At 41.8% G+C, this 16831-nt stretch overlaps 1 protein-coding gene across 1 annotated transcript in view; it reads left to right on the forward strand.

Annotated features, from left to right (window-relative positions):
* Positions 1-16831, forward strand: part of TNS2 (tensin 2) — a gene marked incomplete at its 3' end in the record, with an annotated part of 68035 nt that overhangs the window by 20341 nt on the left and 30863 nt on the right. Inside the window, exons 2-3 of the mRNA XM_015816769.1 lie at positions 4074-4185; positions 5197-5234. Of these exons, the coding sequence (XP_015672255.1) occupies positions 4074-4185; positions 5197-5234 (150 nt within the window). The remainder of the gene's footprint in view (positions 1-4073; positions 4186-5196; positions 5235-16831) is intronic.

The raw sequence follows: 16831 nt of genomic DNA on the forward strand, positions 1-16831 counted from the left end.
AAAAATAAACACTGGGTGCTGCAAAAGAAGTCAAACTCCATGATTCAGATCATTGGAAGTGGACTGAAATGGACCTGCCAAAATAGCAATACTGTTGATGATGGTCAGGCTGCAGTTGAACCTCACTAATCCTAAAGGACATGACCTCATGACACAGCCTTCCTATTATCCCCAGAGCACAGCCAAAGTCTTCTGGTTTCAGATTTATCTTCTCTTCCACTCTGAATAGATCTTTCTAGCTTCTTTGGCAGCAATCATTGGGATAACCAGCCTCATTGCCCTGCAGGCCTATAGTTACGTTCTCATCTTCGTTGCCTTAAAACCTTAAAAGATGATCAGAAGAAACTCATTGGATCAACATCTCTGGAACCGTATTTTGTAATTACAGTTCTACTAGAGAGAAAACCCTGTTCCTAGAGTTATCAGATATCTGAACAGCAAAGGAGGACATGGACAATTAGAAAGGAGGGCAAATGAGGGAAAAGGAGGATCTGCTAACTGTTTAACTTTCTTGGCATCTGCAACAAATATTTCACTGAAAAACTGCAAAAAAAAAAAGTACTTGGGTCTATACACATATGAAATTACTTTTTCTAGCATCAGAAAGACGGGTTTTCCAATTATAATATTTTTCAACCAAATATATCTTTTCGAGAACAAGTGCTATGGCAATATAGCATCGACAGTGGCACACTTTTCACGTTTCAGTATAGAAATAATATGACTCATTATGTGATCTACAGACTGCCGTGATCATTGATCTTGAAGAGGCTGGAATTAGGAAATAACATACATCTAGGCTGCGGAGTCTGTCTAGTTGCAGTACGCAAAAGTTTGAATAACTACATTTATTTATTAAATGTATGCTAAATGTTATGCGAATGGTCCCTGCTCTTCCCCAAAATCCCAGGATATTCAAAATGTCAAACAATATTTAATTTTAAAGTTATTCCTGCGGGATAGAGCAGGGCCTTTCAACCTTTTCACCCATTGTACCACTTTTAGGAAATGGCAATATCCAAGTACCACCAGTCGCCTAGCAAGGTGTCAAAAACATGATGACCAAAAAAAAAAAGGAAAAAAAGTGCTGAAGTACAGGTAGTCCTCGACTTACAACAGTTCACTTAGTGACTGTTCAAAGTTACAATGGCACTGAAAAAAGTGCCCCCAAGCCCACAGCCGAGCAAGACATCTGCCTGCCCGCCCGGGCTCTTCCTCCTGTCCGAGGTTTTTATTGTTGTATTTCTGTTGAGGATTGGCAGCGGGGGTGGGGTGGGGGGTGTTTGGTTTTTATCCCCCCGTCTGCTGGGTGGTTGCAGCAGGTTTTGGTCACTTCACATGACCCTGGGACACTGTGACCGTCATAAATATGAATCAGTTGCCAAGCATCTGAATGTAAATCACAAGACCCTGGAGATGCTGCAACATTCCAGCTGATTGGCACTTCTTCTGGGGTCAGTGGAAGCGCCAGGATCAGCGCCGAGCTCCAGCTGTAGCCTGGTGTTGATCCTGCCGCTTCCGCTGAGCCCTGACAGCCCTGCAGCTCCAGCCATCTCTCGCTCAGGCTTGTGCGGTGCTGCCACCAGTTCAACTCATTCCCCTCCCCCGCTACCACTTTTCTAGGATGCTCGCGTACCACCTGCCAGGTACCAATGTACCACAGGTGGTACCCATACCACTGGTTGAAAAGCCCTGGGATAGAGGACATGAGGATAATAAGGAGTCATGTCCTAATTTTTGTTGGATGTCTGATAACCGTACCTGACATATCAGCAAGACTCCTTAAAACTCTGCAAAGGGTTGTCAGTTCGTTTGTCCTGTAAATAAAAATTATGATTGTGCCACCAAATACATGTACAGAGGCACTGAACCTCAGGCTAAGGTTGAAACTGTTTATTGCCTTCCCTCACCTTCTCCCAAGTCTTAAATAGGGAGAAAAACAGCAGCTCTTGTTCCTTCTGTTTGTTTAGTTTGAGAAAATACATTAATCTGGTTTATATGTAGCTGCGTCCAACAGAACATTGACTGTTGACCTGGCACCCAGCATTTCAGGAAGATTTATCTCATGAACCCTTAGCACGCACATTCTTGAAATTTGTGAAGAGTGTATGCAAGGCTTGCATTTTGTGGAGAAATGTTCAGCAAAGTTGTTATTGTTATTTGGCATGTCACAATGTTCCCAGTCATCTTCTGTTCCTTCTCAAGAGAGTGGATTAATTTTGAGTTTGTGTTTTGCAAGAATTTGCACATTATAGAACAAACACTCATCCATGGATTTAGCTAAGCAAATTTTAGTTTGATGGGTCAGTTTGACATCTGTAGAGCTATAGCTTTAATTTGATTTTAATTGATTGCTTCATTTTTTTTAAAAAAAGTTCTGACATAATTAGGCAATAGGTATATGCACGAGTGTGGATGTCTATGCGCATGGGTGTGTTTTTTTATACCCATTGCGATAAAGTGCTGCGTGCAAGCACCACCTTTAAAAAGTTGTAACGGAGATTGTGTTCGCATGTTGCATCGCACCACAATGGAGTTGGCTTGTTTTGGCTCATTGTGATGGGCTAATGTAACACTGTGAATGATGAATCATGAAATGTGCTTCAGTATGCTGCATGAATCTTGTCTCAAAATTATTAAGCAATTTTCATTAAAGTAGCGTAATACAGTATTTATTTATTAAATTTTTATCCTGCCTTTATTATTATTATTATAAATAAGTCAAGGCTGGGAACATATCTAATATTGTACTCCTTTCTCCTTTCATTTTCCCCACCACAATAACCCTGTGAGATAGATTGGGCTGAGAAAGAGAGATTAGCTCAAGAGCTCCCAGCCAGCTTTCATCCTTAAGGTGGAACTAGAAAGCACAGGCTCCTGGTTTCTAGCCCAGTGCCTTAGTTAGTTGGGGTTATAATCCATGATTTATGGTTTAGTTGCATTTGATCAAGTGACTATAGTTGGTACTTTAGTAAGCCATAGTTAAAACAAACTAAGGCTCTCACACACGTTAATGCTTCATCTGCGAAAGACATGTACTGCTTAAAAGTAAAATATATCCTTTTGGTTTTAGAACTGCTCCTCTAGTCATGGGCTGTTATAATTGTTGAGCAGAAATACAGTTATAATGGCTAAGATATAATTGAGCTGCATCTTTCTAACTTGTTCCAACAGAGGTTGAGCAACAAATATGTTTAGAAAGAGGGGAAATAGGATGGAGAAATCAATTCCCTGTTGCTTAGGGCTGTTGGAGACACATTATCTCTTAACAGGGGCTTTTATTTTATGACAAGGTTAATAGTAGTTGGCAAGTCTGACCTCTATGAATGTGCTTAATCCTAAAAAAAACAAAAGAGGCGTCTAAGCTGGTTCTTACTGCTGGATCTTGTGAAATATGCTAAAGTTAATTCCGTGTTGTGCAAAGAAATCCCCAATTTATTTTCAGTTACCTTTCATAGCATGATGTGCCAGTATGTACATTATAAATGAAAGAGTAAAGCACTGAGAAATTAAAAATAATGTAGATAATAAAATAGAAATATATTGATACTCTCTTTAGATTTCTTTTTCTCAATTAAATTGTTCCAACCTCATCCTCATAATACTGTCTGTCTCTCGTTGATTATAATGTACCACAATCCATATCTACTCAAAATAAGTAAGGGAACCCTAGCAGATAAACTTCACTTACTCTTTTCTGGATTGGATGAATATCCAAATTGTTGGAGACGGACATGAATTTGGCATGGATTTTAAACCATGACAATACAAGTCTTTGGGGCCTTTTCCAATACTGAGTGTAAGATGAGAGTTAATGTTCAGAAGGGGCCTTGTGTATAAAACACACACAAAAGAGAATTCAGTAGAATTTATATGAAGTATGTCAGAAATCTGATGTGCAGTTGCCAGGTGGAATTCTGGAAATTGACATCTCTCAACGTACTGGAAAGCCTTGTGTTGGTGAAAGCTTCATGATAGCATCACACAAGTGTGTCTGTAGGAAGCTGCCTCCATTGGTCTGTGCAAAATAAATGACGCACCACCCACATTTCTGCCCTTGTTTGTCATTTCAGCCTGGGAAGGTGTCGGAGCCTCACAACTTCAAAGAGAAGGTTTTTAAGAAGAAGAAAAAGGCATGTATAGTCTGCAAGGAATCCATAGAAGCCCAAGGGCTTGTGTGCAGAGGTAGGATGTTTTTCTGTCGTTGGCTCATTTGTATTCCTTATATTGTGCGAAAATGCGGGAAAAGGGCTTTGTAAAGGCAAAGCTTTGGTTCCGTCTTCTTTATAGTAGTGCCCACCAGGACTACCATTTCATTAATCTGGGTGTTTTTTATTATGGATTTCACTGCATAATAAAATAAATAAATAAAATAATAAAGGGAGGGTGTTACCCCCCCCATACCTGAAATGTAGCTTCACCCAGCATGCTTTACAGTATTGCTCTGTAAAAACTAAGATACAGGTAGTCCTCGACTTACGGTCACAACTGAGCCCAAAATGTCCGTTGCTAAATGAGACATTGGCCAAGTGAGTTTTGCCCCATTTTACAACCTTTCCTGCCACAGTTGTTAAGTGAATCACTGCGGCTATTAAATTCACTTAACACGATGGTTAAGTGAATCCGGCTTCCGCATTGACTTTGCTTGTCAGAAAGTGGCAAAAAAAGGGATCATGTGACCCCGGGACACTGCAACCGTCATAAATATGAGTCAGTTGCCAAGCCTTGGAATTTTGATCACGTGACCATGAGGACGCGTCAACGGTTGTAAGTGTGAAAAATGATCATAAGTCATTTTTTTCAGTGCTGTTGTAACTTCAAACAGCCACTAACGAACTGTTGTTGAAGACTACCCTGTTATTGTTGTTAGTTGTGAAGTCGTGTCCAACCCATCGCGACCCCATGGACAACGTTCCTCCAGGCCTTCCTGTCCTCTGCCATCTTCTGGAGTCCATTTAAGTTCACGCCTACTGCTTCAGTGACTCTATCCAGCCACCTCAGTCTCTGTCGTCCCATTCTTCTATTGCCCTCAATCTTTCCCAGCATTAGGCTCTTCTCCAGTGAGTCCTTCCTTCTCATTAGGTGGCCAAAGTACTTGAGTTTCAACTTCAGGATCTTGGGATCAAAGCATCAGAACATGTTTCATGTTTACAGTTGCCCAAGATCTGAACTTTTCCTTTCTTTTTTCTCTTGCAGTGTGCAAAATGGCAAGCCATAAAAAATGTGAAGCCAAGGTAAGTGCTGGGAAACGTTTGGTCGGGTGCCCAAAATGGAAACTTTTGCAGGTTTTTTGTATCGTATTTTGTATCCTGTTTAATTCATCCTACATTTTTGAGAGCGTACATGTTCATTTCCTCTGACTGTTCTAACTCCACATCACAAAAAGTCACTCAAGGGTGCAAAGGAGCAGCAGAACTCCCCCAGATGACATTCCATTCCTTGTGTGGGTCTGTTGGTCCTCAGCTGGAATGGCGTGCCACCCTTCTCTACCATATTTCACAACCTATGCTGTTATTCTTCGGGGCAGAATGCTGCCTGTACAAGTTTCCCTTTGCTTTCCAAAAACATTTTAAACCACTTCTGAGGCTGCTCTTTGAGGATCCCACTTTGAAGAAGGAAAGCATTATGTTTATTGATCTGCTTCTGAGATCACTGCAGGATGTTAGACTGCTCTGAAGCAGCTAAAACTCAACAGTAGGAAAAAGGCACCCCAAGTGAGAGGCGAGTGGAAACAAAGGAAAAGAGGAGAGAATGGAAGCTGGAACAAAAAAGGAAACCATCTGGTTTCCAGATGCCTTGAACTATATCTTCCACAAGTCCTGGCCAGCAGGAACAGGAATTTTAGGAGATATACTGCCAAATATCTGGAAGACACTAGTTTGATTGTCCCTATAATATGTGATTGCTTCCATTGCTTTTATTTATCCATGGTATTTTGTAACTGATTTTTGTTTTGTTTTGTCATGGCCTATAAAAAAGATACGTACTTTCAGATTTTTCTATGCTCGAGGTATCTCGGAGTTCCCTCTCACTCACATTTCAGCTTGCTAGGATTTTATGGAAATATCCGATAAGATTGCTACGGATGAGTCATTTGGTCCCTCTCAAGATTCCCCTCCAGTTTTTTGTTTTGTTTTTTTTTAAAAAAGATGTCCCCATGTAGAGTCTGATTTCTTAAGAAAGGGCTAAGATAAACAGGAGACATACTCTGACATCAGCAAAGGTATCTTTGTTTATAAGTTCTGAATACATTGCACGAATTCCCTGATTTAAAGTGCAAGAATTTCCTGAACACCGATTGCAAAAAACGAAGGGACGAAACCAAAGATAAAACTTAATTACTGCTGAGCTGTTATGGAGCAGTACTGTAAAGCTATTTGTTGTACATGTGGGGATGCTATTGCAACATCAGGGCCATTTCCCTGTATGTCTGGATAGATAGATATATATGTGTGTGTGCGCTCATTACTGGGCTTCTCACCCAAAATCTGCTCTATTCCATAAGTTATATGGGTCACTGCTTGGGATGATAAAATACGAAGAACCTCACATTCCTACGAAAGAAAACTAGTTACCATCTCTTTCTGGAATCCAGTCCTTTCAGACAATTGCATTTTGTGGGATCAGCCGCCTCTATCCCACCCTTATTTCCCTAATTATAGACCCTTCACCCTCTTTCTACTTATTAGTTTTGTCAAACTGCTCATTGTTTGAATCTACAGCATATTCCAAGCTAGTGGAGCAAAAGTCTCATTTCTTCTTCAATGTAATCGCTGCATGGAGGGTTATTAATTTTGAAAGGGGAAAAAACAATTTCCCTATCTCGTGCATCAATGTGCATAGGGAAGAGAGGAATAAAAGGAAAATAACTTTAATGGGTGCTCTTTTACCCCATTCGTGGGAGCTTCAGTTGAACTGCCAGAGTGCTTAAGATGGGGTTAAAATCTAATGGCTATTCACCTATGGAAGTGTCCACCAGGTGTTACAACCACTGAGAAAGGAGAACATAAGTGCCCACTCCTTATCTTTCACCACAAAGTTGAGATTGAAAAGCTTACTCAAAGCTTTTTACTGAAATGCGTTTTGGATACATCCAAGTGATCAGTTTCAAAAAAGAGGCGATCGGAGTTAATTAACAGAATAACAGTGCTGGAAGGGACCTTGGAGGTCTTCTAGTCCAACCCCTGCTCAAGCAAGAAAGCCCATACCATTTCAGACAAATGCTTGTCCAATCTCTTCTTAAAACCTCCAGTAATGGAGCGCCCATAACTTCTGGAGGCAAGTCGTTCCACTGATTAATTGTTCTGACTGTCAGGAATTTTCTCTTTATCCTGGCTTCATTATTTTTTCCAGGGAATCTGGCACACAAGCAGCTTCTAGCCAATTTCCCTCATCAACCAATAATGTAGCCTTTCCCTGCTGGTAACCTCACCCCCCGGCACTGGGGTTTCATAGGTGGGTGTGTGGGTGTGCAATGCACCCATACATAAAGATACATTGTACGAACTTCTGTCTATAGAACCTGTGCTATCTCAGTGAGCTGCTCTGTCAGCTTTGGACTATCCCCAGAAACTGAAGAGAAGAACTTGCTGGAGGAAGATGGAGGGGTCCTTTGGCTTCTCTTTGCTTTCAGGCTGGGATTCCCCCCCCCTACAGATAGTTTGCTGTCAGGCAAGCTGACATGGCAGGAGGGACGAGACAGGGAAGCTGCTGGAGAGAGACGGCAATTGTCACAAAGTCCCTGGCTTCAGTCTCAGTTGAATTCCGGGAGAGAAGGATTGGACGGCCAAGGTCTGTTCACTCTCAAGGGCCATGTTCACTCAGAGGATGACACCAGCAAGGACAGCTGTAGTTAATGGGGGAAAGGCATGATTCAAGCGGTAAGGGTCAACTGGGATGACCTCAGGGGGACCTCCAGAGTTGCTGGTGAATGTAACTGGAGCCTTTTGGGTTTACAAACAGACCTTTAGTTATGGGTGGGAGCAAGGAAGAGAGAAATTCAAGCATTTTAAGCTCTCAATATATGAAGTTCTATGTTTTCAACTAAGGCAGGGGTAGTCAACCTTGGCTCTTTTATGACTCGTGGACTTCAACTCCCAGAATTCTGGGAGTTGAAGTCCACGAGTCATAAAAGAGCCAAGGTTGACTACCCCTGAACTAAGGCTTCCCTTGTGGATTCCCAAATAGGAACACAACCAGACACAATTAAACTAAAGAAAAAAGAATTATCAAATATTTCTAGCCCAGTGTAACTTTGTGTATTTTCTAAAACAAAAGATCTCTCACACTTATTTTCCCCCATGTATCCTTCCTTCCTTCCTTCTCCCTCCCTCCCTCCCTCCCTTCCTTCCTTCCTTCCCAAATCTGATATGTCCCACCTTTACTTTAGCTAGCTTGGTTTCACCCAGATTCCTATTTTGTGTACTGTCCAACCATCCCTTGAAGAAACCAGTCCTCAACATGCATTTGCAGTGGTTTCCTCTCTTAGTTTCTTGTTTAGCTTCAGCAGTACTATAACCAGTGGTGGGATTCAAATATGTGAACAACCGGTTCTCTGTGTGGATGCCGCTTCTGGAAGTCCATTCTGGGCCTGGGCAACAAAAAACTAGCTACCGGTTCTGCCGAAGTGGTGCGAACTGGCTGAATCCCACCACTGACTGTAACAGTATCTTCAGACTTTCTGGGAGATTGTGAGAAATACAGTTCCTGGATGTCTAGAAGCCACCAAATTGGAACGGTTGGGTTATAGTATCTGGTGTTCTTCCTTAGATGGTTCACTAGGACTCTTTCCTCTCTAACCTTGCTAGCTATCTCCATCTGTTTTCAGCCTGGATGGCTGCCATTTATATTCACTCCAATAGATCATTTCCACACCTTACAATTTAATCAGAGGCAAAAGCACTGATGCATTGTCCAAAGATGTTACGGGGATCCAGATTGGGATTTTTTTTTGCAGGATAATGGAAACAGGAAGGAAACCAAATGAGGTCACATCTGCCTCTTCTGTGGGACCAATTTCTGATATCCTGAAATTCAATCCAGGAAAGCTTTTTGAGAGTTGATTCCTTGGATGCATATGCGCACACCTGCTCTGTTCCAAGGTGTCACCTCGTGTGATTTCATTCAGGGATGATCTCTGGAGTTGAACCAGGCCGGTCTGGGAGATCTGGATCTCTGGCCCTTTAAATCAGCATGGGGCCGTTCTTCTGAATTGTGTAATTATGGAGCGGAGTTTGCCTTGGAACGAGGCCAAGGACTGCAGCTGGAGGAGAAGCCACTTGACTTCAGTCTGCTGTTGTTTGGGGACTTTTTTCCTTTTCACCGAAAAAAAAATCAGGCTGTTTTTGTAAACGCAGCTCTGCTTTCTGGAAGGAAAAATATTGGAATTTAGGAGGGAAGGAGGCTGAGAAACAGAGAAAAGCAACAGAGGCACCGAGAGACCAGATCATGTGCGGTTTTAGTCCCCGTCCATGGGACAACTAGTGCTGCTGGTTCCCTCAGCCCTGCTGGTGCCTCTTCTGGGAAGCTCTGTGTTGGAGTGAGAAGAAGTCAAAAGATCTGAGTAACTGCCTGGACTGTGGGCAGAGAGAAGATCTGCATCTGAACTGGCATAAGGTTTGGCACTTGGAGCAGGTGCGTAGAGCATGTAGTAGATTAAAATATCTTTTTTAGCAGAAATGTCCTTTCTTCCCTCTCCACAAGGGGGCAGCATTTCTCCCCTAGAAGTAATGCTAGTGAGTGGAAGCTGGGTCAATGGGACAGTTAGGTATGGGTAGGTGAACTAACAAACAAGGGAACTGCTTTTGCTTACTCTTTATTATTAACTTATGTTCTGTCCAATAAAAAGATAAGCCTATCAACAGTTATTATCTGGTATTGCTACATAGATAATCTATATACCCAGCTGGTTTATTTCATTTTATTTTCTATGTTTATTTTCATTTTTAATGTGTGCCAATGTGCCCACAGTAAAAAATGACAGTAATGGTCTATCTATCTATCTATCTATCTATCTATCTATCTATCTATCTATCTATCTATCTATCTATCTATCTATCTATCTATCTATCTATCTATCTATCTATCTATCTTTATTTACTTGGGCATTTATTATCTTCACGTCTTGTCTTTCTTCTAAAGAACTCAACTTTAGTGCTTTGGGCATACCCCTCTTCCATTTTATCTCCATAGTCGATGTTTTGGTTCAGCTAGGAATTAAACCTGGCTCTTCCTATCCTATGCTATTGCTTTGCCTTCTAGCATCATTCTAGGGCAACGCTGAAGCTTGTTCATGATGGTTGGGTGACTCTCAACAGCAGTGGAAGTCACTAGTAGAGATCTTTAGCTGAGCTGCCCCTCTCTGAAATGACTGATACTGTAAATAAGTAGAGAATGTCACTGCTTTAATGTCTGGGTATGCATCCTTCTCAGAGGAACCTGGTGATCTTAGAGACAATGCTGGAATAGATGGTTTCATACCACAAGATAGCTTTAATCTGTCTTTCTAAAATATAGGGTAGTTTACAACTATAACATATTTGGACATATAGCTTTACTTATACAGCCCGAGTGGAAAATGTCTAAAGGACTGCTTGTTATGTGACCCTTTAATGTTCAGTGAGGTCTTAACCAGAGACCATCCTCCATTGCTTTCAACTTCAAATGTTAACCAGGCTGTGATTGCAAACAGGGCCTTTGCAGTCATCTTATAGTTGTGTAATGCATCTCGGGGATATGGTGATATTTTTTTTATTACTTGTTAGACATCAACCAAAGGAAGTAATTGCAATCCTTGGAGCATTCCCCGGATTTTCTTTTTTTATATTTGTTTGGTTTCCCCCTTTTATTCTAATGAGCATGGTAGCTACTCTATACATGCTGAATTTGAGGGTAGTACTCAGCTGGCCTTGGATGATGCCAAAAAGCTAAGTAAGGTCAGTGTTTGGATGGAATGCTTGGATATGAAAAAAATCCTAGGTCAGTAAACTTGACGGGGAAGATTTTTAGAAGTTCCAGAAGAGAATTCCAAACCACTTCTATATTGTTGCCAAGAAAACATGGATATGTCCAGGAAATCACCAGGAGTACAGTTCAACTTGAAGGACACTTTAGTAGGTAGGTAGGTAGGTAGGTAGGTAGGTAGGTAGGTAGGTAGGTAGATAGATAGATAGATAGATAGATAGATATATAGATAGATAGATAGATAGATAGATAGATAGATAGATAGATAGATAGATAGATAGATAGATAGATAGATAGATAGATAGATAGATAGATAGAGATACTTAGTCTATCTCTCCCTCCCTCATTGGCAGTCTTGGAATTTCATTTACAGAAGGTGAGATGACCTAACAAAGCAGCTAGAGATAGTTACTTTGAAGAAACAATTAAAAAAAATAATTATCATTAAAAACTATGAACAAGCTTTTCTCCTGTCCTATTTTGATCATGCATGTTTTTCAAACTATTTAAACTTTGCACAGGGTGGATGGTTTAACTATTTGGTAACTCATTCCGGGTAGTTTATTTTGCAATGTCTTCTTTGCAATCCCTTTACATCTCTGCCTTTCCTCGGACTTCAACTGACTTGAGGTTGCTGGGGAAGGCATCAGAGATTTAACCTGGTACACTTTTGGATGATTCATGGAATGTTTCCTCTCAGCATCTGATGGATACTGGGAAGTTTGGAGCTGGATAGCCCTATGAGTTGCCTCCAATTGCATTTCCTTGTGACGTCACTTTTTGCTTTCCCCTGTAGGCATCTGGACTGGCTTTGCTTCCATAAGTCATCTGGAACTGCTTTGCTCTGCAAGCATTTCAGCACTGCTGTATCTAGTCAAGCTAGCTGTTTTGTTCTCTGCAACTAACAGCCAGCCAAAGCCTTTGGTTGGGGTAGAATGTTTCCCGAGTAAAAAAAATTCCTTGATAGTAGAAAACCAGCATTTCAGGAAGATAAGAGCTAGCTCAGCTTCCTTGAGATTCTGTATGAGGATAGTTTTAGAACAAACCTTCTCTCCAAGTGGCTTTTAAAACTTGTTTTAAACCATTAAAACCAACTGGAAATTACCGCTTGATTTAAGAAAACCGGAAACAGAAATCCAGTATTATTTTTATGAGCTTCTAGAAAATAGTGTCAATAGAGGAGTTTCAAGATATTATTGACAAAGGCTATTTTCAGGACATGTCAGCCAGATAGCCCTGCGTGTTGTGTTCCAAAAATCAGTTTAAAGTGCCTGGACAGGTTTGAATGAATATAAATAAGCATGAACAACCTCGGCTCAGTTTTCAAAGTCCTTTGCAAATAATTAATCCAATCCATACCTCTGGGAAGGAAGGAGGAAGGAAGAAGAGATGAGATGGTGCTTGGGAGAAGATGAATGAAGGACTAATCTGAGACCTAAGTCTTATTCTAGAGATGATTTCCAAAACCTGCAGCTCTTGATGGAGTCAAAAACCCCTTGGGCTAATCAGACTTTCAAAGAGCGCGATCCTTCCTGAACTATTTACAGGTATGGGATTCAATGTTTAAACTGAGAATTTTAAACAGTTTTAATGTAAGATTCAAATCCATTAAAAAAAAAAAAGTCTTGCTGCCTGAAAAGTTCAGCTCACTTATTCCTTCTTCACTGTACTTGGAAGGGGTGGCCCAGATCCTGAGATCGAGATAAGATCCTTTTGAGAACAGGCATGTTGGTCATCTTGAACCTGCCCTCTGTGCTTCCTTGCCTACACGTGCAGCATGTGGAAGAGAGGGAGAATAGACATTCCCTCCCCATTCAAAAGTTGGTCCCGTTGCTTAGCAGTTGTAACAGGCGTGTAAAGCCAGAGGTGCTTTTCTCTGGTTAAGGAGCAGGCCAGCTGAGGCTGCGGGCTGGGCTCTTGAGCTATGCCGACATTTTAGCCTCTCCTGTAGTTTCCCACATCCTGATGACCTCCCCCCTTTGTCCCATGGGCTGGTCCAGATGTTTTCCCAGGCTGTGGTTTGCTTGAGAGATGAATGGGGAGGGAGGGAGCAAGGAAGAAGAAGGAGGAGGGATAGCACAAAACTTCCTCCAGAGCATCAATTCTGCAAGATCTGCTTAGCATCCCCAAAATTTCCCACAGATGACGGATTGGAAAACATTGAGTTTGATCGGAAGGGGGGGGGATTGTATTTAGGGGAAGGATTTCATGTTCTATCTGGAGTAGAGGCGAACCCATATCAAGCATCACTAGGATGGGAAACGGAACAAAAGTTATTTGTATTTTTGATTGGAATTTGGGGAGCTGTAATGCAGCATACATAGCAAGCTCCAAGTTGGGGAAGGGTAATCAACGTACTTGCCAAAGTAGGCAAAAAATATCTTTTCCTCCTGCTTTTGAAAATCCAACTGCTGATTTTTTATTTTCATTGCTAGTTTTCTGTTCTGCACAAATGGCCTGACATAGACACAAACAGCTGTTTTTGTGTACCGGTATGTACTTCTTTCATGGGTGTATCGTGGGTTTTGCTGTGGTGCAACTGAAGAAGCAGCCATCCTTTCCATAAGTGAGTGTTTCACCTGTAAGAATAATTCCTGGAATTAAGATTTGGAAACTAGCTCAGTAGTACTTAAATCCTAATTGTTGAAATATGATCCTATACTGGGAGTGAGTTGGATGGTTAGCCTCCCATCAGTTAGAATCCACAAAATGTTTCACTCAAAAGTATAGGATTTAAAACTCATGATTGATGCCAGTGTTTAACTTGTATGCTTTCCCTTTAACTTCATCGACATCCTATTTAGACATTATTTAATAGAGATGAGTACAAACCAGCCTGAATATTCCAGAATTAGGGCAGCTGCAGTTCTCAAGCCAGACACATTTGGAAGGCATCCAGTGGAAGAAACGTTTTAGGGAGAAGAGAAAAAAAAGGTGGAAAATTTCCTTTGGTTCTAAGACAAAGATCGGTTTAAAAGGTCCAGATTATTTGACAATCCTCCCTTGTGTGGAACCAAAGAATTCGGCTGATTCAACCATTCCTCTGAGGCGGGGGTCCCCAACCCCTGGTCTGTGGACCGGCACCGGGCCGTAGCATGCCAGCAACCAGTCTGCACAAACAAGCAAAGTCCCATCCGTGGGATGCAGGCAGCACACAAAACCACACACTCTCCAGTCCGCAGAAAAACCTTTCTCCACAGAACCGGTCCCTGGTGCCCAAAAGGTTGGGGGCCTCTGCTCTAAGGCTTCAGAAGAGAAGAAGGCTTCCCCACTGGCTGGAGGGGTTTTGGTTTTTTCCCCCTTTTAATTAAAACATGAAAAAAACGAAACGGTGCCACAGCCCTGCCAGCATCCCTTTTTAATAGAGGCTGCTTGCTTAATTGTACCCTGGCTCCAACACAGTGTAATTTCGAAATGTGTTGATAGTTGGTTTAGGCAAGGGCTCGTGACCTGCCAATTTACACTCCAGCCACAATTCTGGATTTGCATCTCTGGATTCACGGTGGATTTGCACGGCACTCATCCTCTGGCTTCTAAATTGCCCAGCACTTCCAGAGATCGCCGTTGGATTTCTTCACCCAATTCCATTATTTGATTTGACCATGCATTTCTCAGATATGAGAAATAAGCAACTGAGATTTTTAGAAAAACCCCACACGATTCAATTATTACCAGTGTTTTATGGAGGTACATAAGAAACCTTGTCCCATGTACGGTACTTGCAAATCTCTAAAATGTAATCAAAATTTGCTCGGTGCAAAAAGCTCTCCTCTGCTTAAAGTCTCCTTCCAGGGGAACCTAGTTCCTAGGGATCTTGTGGGCACATTCATGTAATTTTATGGGCAGCAGTGCAGGTGGTCCTTGACTTACAAACTTTCATTTAATGACCGTAGTTACAGCAGCAATGAAAAAAGGGACACAACCATTTGTCACATTTACAACCATTGCAGCCTCCCCATGGTTAATGTGATCAAAATTCAGACACTTGGAAACTGTTTTATGATGGTTGCAGTATTTATGACGTGTCCCAGGAGCATATGACCTTTTGCAAACTTCTGACAAGGAAAGTCAATGGGGAAGGCATGTTCGCTTAACAACCGTGCTACTAATTTAACAAGTCCAGTGTTTCACTTAACAACTGTGGCAGGAAAGGCGGTAAAATGGGGCAAAACTCACTGAACAACCGTCCCACTTAGCAACAGAAATTTTGGGCTCAATTTTGGTCATAACTCAAGGATCAACTGCATGGAAGTAGCTTGCCACAGCATTCTTCCAGTTTTTGTTAAAAAAAACATTCCACTACAGTATAGCGGCTATAGCCTTTGGGCCAGGGATTCTCTTGTGGTCTCCAGTCCAATAATAATCAATCTGGATCTGTCTGAAAAAGAGGAATGCACAAGTGAGTGATCACCCACTGTATATGTAAAGGTTTGAAGAAGCATACATGAAGGAGTGCAGCATATGCTAAGTGAGACATTTGTTAAGTGAATTTTGCCCCATTTTACAACTTTTTTTGCCACATTTGTTTAATGAATCGCTGCCGTTGTTAAGTTAGTAGCACGGTTGTTAAGTGAATCTGGCTTCCTCACTGACTTTGCTTGTTGGAAGGTCGCAAAAGAGGATCACATGACCCAGGGACATTGCAACCGTTATAAATATGAGTCAGTTGCCAAGCATCTGAATTTTGATCATGTAACCATGGGGATGCCGCAACAGTCGTGTGAAAAACAGTCATAAGTCCCTTTTTTCAGTGTCGCTGTAACTTAAAATGGTCACTGAATGAACTGTTGTAGGTCGAGGACTGCCTCTATGTGGGTCTGAGGGAAGATTATTTAGGAAGAGGACAGGTATGTGTGAGATGTGTTGTGTGTAAAGGAACGTATCCAATTCCTATATGCAAACGGACTTTCAGTCCGGCAAACTGTATACAGCCCTTGGCCAAGAACATTTTTCAACCCTGATTGAAGCCGAACGGCCTGAGTGATTACATTACTGTAGTCATAACAGTTAATTAAAAGCATACATGCAGGAATGCTCAGTGGAAGACTTAATCTGGTTATACTCAGCTCAGAGCAGCTGCAGCAAAAACTTTCGGCCATATTTGTTATCAGAATGAGGTGTTCTGGAGAAGCGGGAAAACGCAACGGGCTGTGCAATGGCATTTCGTGTTTGTGGACCATGTTTGAACGTGGTATTGATCTGGGGAGAAGTCTGAAATTCGCAGGGTTTCTTTTTTAAATCTGTTTATTTGTTCGTATTTTGTCTTTATTGTTTTTACAAATAACTCAAGGTGGCAAACATCCAACCCACCTTTCTCCTCCTATTTTCCTCACACCAACCACCCTATAAGTCAGGGGTGTCAAGCCCGATCGCAACACAACTCCCATATGCCGTATTGGCGGCACTGGGGTGGGCATGGCCTGTGTGGGCCGGATGCAGCCTGTTGGCTGCGAGTTTGATATGCCTGCTATAAGTGAATTGGGCTAAGAGAAAGTGACTGTCCCAAAGTCACCCAGCTGGCTTTCATGGCTAAGGTGGGACTAGAACTCACAATCTTCTAGTTTCCAGCCTGGTGCCTTAACCACTAGGCCAGGGATAGGCAACCTTGGCTCTTTTATGACTCGTGGACTTCAACTCCCAGAATTCCTGAGCCAGCGTGGCTGGCTCAGGAATTCTGGGAGTTGAAGTCCACGAGTCATAAAAGAGCCAAAGTTGCCTACCTCTGCATAGGCCAAACTGGCTCTCTCGGAGTACCAAGGGTATGGAAGATTTCAAAATTTGATAAATAAATCTACCCAAAAGTGGAAATGGGGCGAACAGTTTTGGAACAGTTTCACTCTTCATCAAAATTAACTTCTTTGTTTCAATG

Source organism: Protobothrops mucrosquamatus, unplaced genomic scaffold (genome assembly GCF_001527695.2).
Source record: "Protobothrops mucrosquamatus isolate PMUCROS unplaced genomic scaffold, P.Mucros_1.0 scaffold492, whole genome shotgun sequence".
NCBI lineage: Eukaryota > Metazoa > Chordata > Lepidosauria > Squamata > Viperidae > Protobothrops > Protobothrops mucrosquamatus.